The sequence below is a fragment of the Callorhinus ursinus genome, unplaced genomic scaffold (assembly GCF_003265705.2).
Source record: "Callorhinus ursinus isolate GAN/ISIS: 27379988/994484 unplaced genomic scaffold, GSC_fseal_2.0 scaffold1, whole genome shotgun sequence".
In the NCBI taxonomy this organism is placed as follows: Eukaryota; Metazoa; Chordata; class Mammalia; order Carnivora; family Otariidae; genus Callorhinus; species Callorhinus ursinus.
This window is the reverse complement of record NW_027397063.1, coordinates 6,851,796-6,858,321: the sequence shown is the minus strand read 5'-3', so window position 1 is coordinate 6,858,321 and position 6,526 is coordinate 6,851,796. Positions and strand designations below refer to the sequence as shown.

At 37.4% G+C, this 6,526-nt stretch overlaps 1 protein-coding gene across 1 annotated transcript; it reads right to left on the bottom strand.

Moving 5' to 3' along the window:
- Nucleotides 1-277: 277 nt before the first annotated feature.
- Nucleotides 278-2,376, bottom strand: CLDN8 (claudin 8). The gene has a single exon (XM_025867826.2). It carries the CDS (start codon nt 2,194-2,196, stop codon nt 1,519-1,521), a length of 678 nt encoding a protein of 225 aa, XP_025723611.1. The 5' UTR covers nt 2,197-2,376; the 3' UTR covers nt 278-1,518.
- Between the last annotated feature and the right edge of the window lie 4,150 nt (nt 2,377-6,526).

The following is a 6,526-nucleotide window of genomic DNA, read 5'->3' as shown; positions in this document are numbered from 1 at the left end:
TATAGAGATTTGTTGGACCCTACAGCACTATCTTAATAAATTACAAATACATTGTCTGCATCAAATATTAGTGTATGGATGCAATGATTATAAGGAATAATGTTGTTAAATAATATGTAGTATTTTATATTCTCAAAAATTAATGCTGAATCTAACTTTATATTTAAAATGTGGCCTCTTTTTAAAATTGGAAAGCTGAAAATATCAGGATTTTAAAAAACTCTTTACAAGTTAATAAACAAAAAAAGAAGAATGAAAAAAATATCAAACATATAAAAGGCACAATTTATTAATATAAAGGACATAAAGCACATTCATATATATAGTCATTTAAGCTAGAAAAATATGGATACAAACTTCCAGAGTGAATTATCAGTTGCATCAAATTTGGGGGAAACACAAAGATATAGTATTTCTCTATACCTTAGTAAGAATGAATAAAAAATGGAATAAGTAAAATATTTACTTTTGAAGAGATTGAAATAACAATTTGAACTCAGTATCTACAGATATCTTAGGAGCAGAAAGAGTATACAAAGAATAAATTGTTTTTGTTTTTTGGTCAGCAACTAAAAACTAAGACATATTATTGTCCTGTTATTTATATTAAAATAAAAACCCAAAGTCTATATTCAAATAGATGAAAATACTCACGTACATACGTGATTTCTTGTCAAAATGCATCCTTCCCTGACCATAAAAACTTCAGAGGAAAAAAAAAAATTCACTTTCCTCAAGTCTTTAATGTTTCTTAGACTATGGTTTTATCTTTCTTCTCAGTATAGCCCTGGAAAAGCAGTTTGAATGCAAAGCCCCTTGACAAATATCTGCCTTTTAAAAGACGTTTATTTAATATACAAGAAAAGAAATGCCTCTGAGGAAAGAGGATAAAGGAGTTAGGATTTATAACTTCTAGGTTGAAAAACAAGATATCAGAAAGCCATTTAGTTTCCTTTACGCTGCTGATTAAAGCCTTCATTTTAACCTTCATTATAAATCGATGACGTGAATCACTAAGCTGTTTTTACACAATTAATGTTAACGTTCTTCAATCTTATCCCCGACTCCCCTGAAAAGCAATAGTTGGATTTTATTTATTCAGTGTATTGAATCAGTATTTCATTTAAAATAGAACCCTGTAAGCCTGTCTCTATTTATGTGAGATATAAACATCATGCTGATCTACATACATAATGCTGTGTCATAGAGAAATCACAGCTGTAAAATAATACAGTCTTTAACAATGTCGTTTTGAAGTAACTGGTGAAAGGAGAAGATGCATGAATCATTTTAGAAAACATATTACTGCACTTCCTAGAACAATCAAAGCACTGTGTGTAATATCTCATTCTGCTGAAATAGCTTATAGAATCATAAATAGCCAATGCTCAGTTCCTGTAATTAATGTTAGGCAGTTAAGAATGGCAAATCAATGTTCCTTTGGGTTCCATTTTTAGAAAACAGTAGGCATTTCAGCCATTTGCTGGCTCTATCGGTAAAGTTAGAAACTAGACCCAACTACACATACTGACTCCTGGAGTACACACTCGGTGACTTCTTTTCCATGTGATGGCTTTTCTGGGTTGTGCGATGGGAAGGGACGGAGTATCTGTAGCTTCGGCTCTTTTCACTGTAACAGGAAACACAGCAGAACAGTGCCCCTCCAGCGATCAGCACCAGCGCCGTGGTCCAGCCTATGTAGAGAGCATCTCCAAGCTCGTGCTTTTGGGCAGTCTCCACTATCGGGTTGTAGAACTCTCTGATGATGGAATTGGCAACCCAGCTCACTGGGATGAGCACCAGGACGCCTGTGACGATGAAGATGATCCCAGCCGTTAGCAAGATGTGACCTTTCACTTTCTCGTCGTCCCCAGTGCACCTGGTGCATTTCATGCCCAGGACAGCGGTCATGAAAGCCAGGAAGGACAGCACAGAGGCAGCACACATCAGCCCTCTGGATGCCTGTAGGTCTGGAGAGAGAGCCAACAGGGAATCATAGACTTTGCATTGCATCCTGATGTTAGCTTGCCTCACGCAATTCATCCACAGTCCTTCCCAGAAGTTTTCAAAAACCACAATGTTGCTTCCGATGAAGGCAGACACTCTCCACTGAGGCATGATGGTGACAGCCAGCGTGCCCACCATGCCAACACCACCAAGCACCAGTCCAGCGATTTGCAGGGCGTAGGTAGCCATTGTCCTCCAGGATGGGTTTTATTCCACCAAACTCCTGAGCCGGTAGGAGCAAGTTTCTCTGTGCCTCAGGAGAAAACAGTTTTCCTGTAGTAATGAACTCAGAGCCCAGTGGTTTTTCAAAGCTGCTTTGCTACTTCTAGCTGGATTAAATCCAGTGTTGGCTGGCTGAAGTGCCACCCCCCCCCCCCGAACACACACACACACACACTGACTAGGACAGGTAAACTTACAAATCAGGTGGGGCAACTTTCTCAGCCAATAAGAGGGGGATGGTAACCCAGGTGTGTCTAAACCGACAAGAGATACTTGGAACGACTGGACCTGCACATAAACATTCTTTGTACTTCTCAGTTTTCCAAGAAGACAGCAATATGTTTACCTGCAGGCACAATTACGAATGTTTGCACAATCATCAAGAAATGCACCAATCTCTTGCAACATCAAAGGTGTACTCTGTACAGGCAATTCTGAAACTCTTTATAAGAGCTTCTGTGACCAAGGCATAAAATAAAATAACCTGCCTAAGAAATTGGCTAGGACTGTCAGAATGCCAAAGTGAAAGGAGAGTAGGGGATTGATAGATTGCTCATACCTGGGAAACCACATTCTTTGGGACACATGTGATCCAAGTGGTTGATTTAATGTGTCTACAATTTCAAAGCAAGTTTGACTGTGGTGAAATCAGGAAACTGATCACACCAAGGACAAAATAAGACGAAAGTAATTAAATGTACAAGGCTGTTCTCCTCCATGGTACCAAACACATATTGTTCTCTTTTGAGCCAGAAAAACTACTTGATTGGTACTTTCCTGATAATCTTGATTTATAAGAGAAACAGTCACAGAAACAATAAATTAATCCATATGATTTTCTTATGTAGCAAGCATGCATGATAACAAGCAATGAAGTGACTTACAAATCTATCTTCTTCTGTGGCTCTATCTTTGCGGCTCTGTCTTCCTAGACTAGAGGAACTCGAATTCTGTAGATGGTACAAGAGTCCTGGGTCTATGTAATGGCTGATATTTCTATATGAAATATTTACAGGATAAGGTGACTGTGTTCTTGAATTGAATTGTATTACGTATTAACTAAACTGGTCTTTAATATCATGTCTGTAGGGGGAGATAGAAGCCCCAGAATGTAAAGCAATTTGAACTGTTTCTTCTCAAAATAACGATGTTGACAGTGGTGGTGCAGAAATAAACATGGATATTGATTTGGGAAACTCTGCTAGCAATTTTCCCTGGATATCCCCTGGAGTGCCCTTCCTTTTCAAATCTTTTCAAATTTCGAGCTGCACTTTAATCTTATCTTTACATCAAAAAACAGTCTTTTCTTTACAATTTTACTTCTTCCCTGCTTCCTTGTACGACCTGAACTCTGAGTATGGGGGAAGGTGTTTTTTGCTCATTTATTAAACTTTAAAATTTTAATGGTTTCAAAAAATCTGAGTAGTTTGCAGAGGTTATGGAAACAAAAGTGGTACACGGTAGGGAGGGGAAGAGGAAGATGCCAGAATGAACTGTCTTTGGAAAAACAAATAAAGCAAAAGAAATGGATAGTAGTCCAAATTGTTAATTTATTAGAGGGGACAGGTTGAAAGTTAAGAAATTAACACTTGATATTTACAATAATTTTCTCATTTGTTGCCTTGTTAAGGACTAAACTATAGGGTGTTCCTTATGCTGACAGAACTATCTAGCATTTTCTCCTTCAGGCTTGTATCAGTTATAGATTTGTGATGGAGCGGGAAATAGGTTGATCTTGGAGAAAGAATCTGTCATCTACAGTAAAATAGTTGAAATCAAAACGGCAGATTATTTTTTATCTTTAATTGTCAATCTGGGAAAAGGAGTGGCATAGCTGGTTGAACTAATGACTAAATATAAATTACATAAATATTATACACACACACACACACACATACACACACACACATATATATACACGTAGGGAATCAAATCAAAATTTCTTTTTTAAACCCACATGTGACATATTTTTAGGAGCTCTGTTAAGATATAGCTGAATATCCTCATAAAAGTGCGAAAATTTGAGACAGAAACAGGAAATTACATATGTGAGTGCCTCTGCCTTCATAGGAGCTGCCTCCCAGGTGCACACCCGATGGACCTGTTGACTTCGTGTACTATCAAACCTCTCCTTCCTTAAGCTCCATTGAGCTTAACCTGGACCTTACTTCACAAAAAATATTTTTCTCATTTCAAAAATATTAGTACTCTTACCACTGAAATTGTCCTGGCCAGAAGATTAGGATCAGAATGAGAAACCAACCCTGGGTTCACATTAGAATAATTATAGAGGTAGCTTGTCCTTGCAGAAACTAGCCTAGGGCATCCAGGTAGGTTTCTTATCACACAGTGATCCAGCTAACCCCATGATATTTTGAAATAATTGTGCCCTAAAGGTCGTAGGAAATGAGAAAGACAGAGAAAAATGGTAATACCAAGTTTGCTAGGGACAGAGAGGCCTAAATTCAGAGATTAAACAGTCAAGTTAACTGCTTACCTGCCTTTTCTTATAATATTATGTCTCTAGGAAATGACTAACTTGCCTGCGAAATTCAGAAAGCAATGATGGAGAATAAACACATTGATAACATTTTTGCTGTTCTTTAATTCAGAACTACAGAGCAACCAACATGATTCTATAATCTGTACTTCCATTTCTATGGAAGAAGCAAAAGATTACCAAGAACCCGTGAAAGAAAACATGCTCATGTTGACCCACTGTATTCACTCTCTGGAGGTCTCTCTTTTGTCTGTATTATCAGAAGCATGATTTAAGTTTAGCAATTAAATTTACTAAATTAAATTCAGCCCTGATAACTACATAACACATGCAAATGCTTTCCCTTCATAAACGATAACACACAATACCACTGTCAGACTGCCCTTGGTTTTGTCATCCTTATTCCTACAGCAATTAATCTTTAACCAACAATCCTTTAGTCTGGGGTTTCTATTAATTCTTATCACTACTTGAAATAATCTTTGCTTCTGCCAATCAAGCAGTTGCCAATTTCTATTGTTTTCTGGATTTGCTTTTGTATTTATTTTTCTCTGTTGTGTTGACAGTTTCAACCTGTATTTATTTTTAATTATTTTTCACTGTTAATTAACTGTACCTGGCTGATCATCTTGTCCTGAGAAAACAAGCGAACATATCAGTAGATCTCTTTGTGTATGGTTCCCAAAATAATATTGTGCATTGCTACATGTTCTTGAGCTATCACCCTATTTGTCCTTCATGATGACCAGCTGTTCACGTTCTCTGTTCTCAAAGCCCTGTATCCATTAGCAGTTCCCTCCATATTTGCCCCCTCTATGGTTTATAGTTAATTGCACTATGAACTCCTTCCTGTATACTAATTATCTAGTGTCTTAGTCACTTCAAGTTGCTTTAACAAAATACTGGGAGCTTAAATAACAGAAATTAATTTTTCCCAGCTCTGGATGCTGGGAACTCTGAGATCAGGGGACCAGCCGGTGGAGCTCTGGGGGGAGCCTTTTTTTTTTTTTCTGGTTTGCAAATGGCCATTTTCTTGCTCTTTCTGGGAGTGAAAGAGAGAAAGAGAGCTCCACTTTCTCTTCTAATAAGGACACTAATCCCATCATGAGGGTGGCGCCCTCATGACCTCATCCATCTAAACCTAATCACTTCTCAATGACCCCCACCTCTAAAAACCACTGCATTAGGATTTCAAATGCGAATTTTGGGGGGAGATGAAGCTGCAATCCGTGACATCTAGATACCAACAAATCAGATTAATTAATCCACATCTGAAAGGTCTATTCTTAATGTCTCAGGAGTTCTCTTTATTCCAGAACTCCCTCCCCAAGAAAACATAAATGTAAATAAAAAATAGACCATGGAATAATGACTACTGAAATGTTTTTATCTTTCTTCTATTTTCCACTGCATGTTTAAAAACGAAAATCTGAGTTGCTGTGAATTCTGACATATTTGAAGAAATAGGTCCGTGTGCTTTACCAAGCCTTGTCTATGTGATATCCCCACTAAAGGACTGGAAATCCAGGGAAATAGTTCTTTTAAAAATTAAGTTATATACTGTGCAATTATTTTGTGTGGAAATTAACGAGTAATTTCTGTGGACAGAACTGACATGAACTGCCCTAATTCTAATGAGCTGGGAAAACTTTTTCAAGGAGCTGGAATTTGCTAGTAATAATAACTAATGGGTATTAAATGTTGCCCATGTCAAAGATTCCTTATATGCACTACACCTTATGTTTAAAACATCCCCAGAAAGTACCCTTTTCTAATTGAATACATTAAAACACAACA

Coding starts and splice junctions, on each gene's coding strand:
- CLDN8 (XM_025867826.2), bottom strand. CDS start 2,196: ATGGCTACCTACGCCCTGCAAATCGCTGGACTGGTGCTTGGTGGTGTT.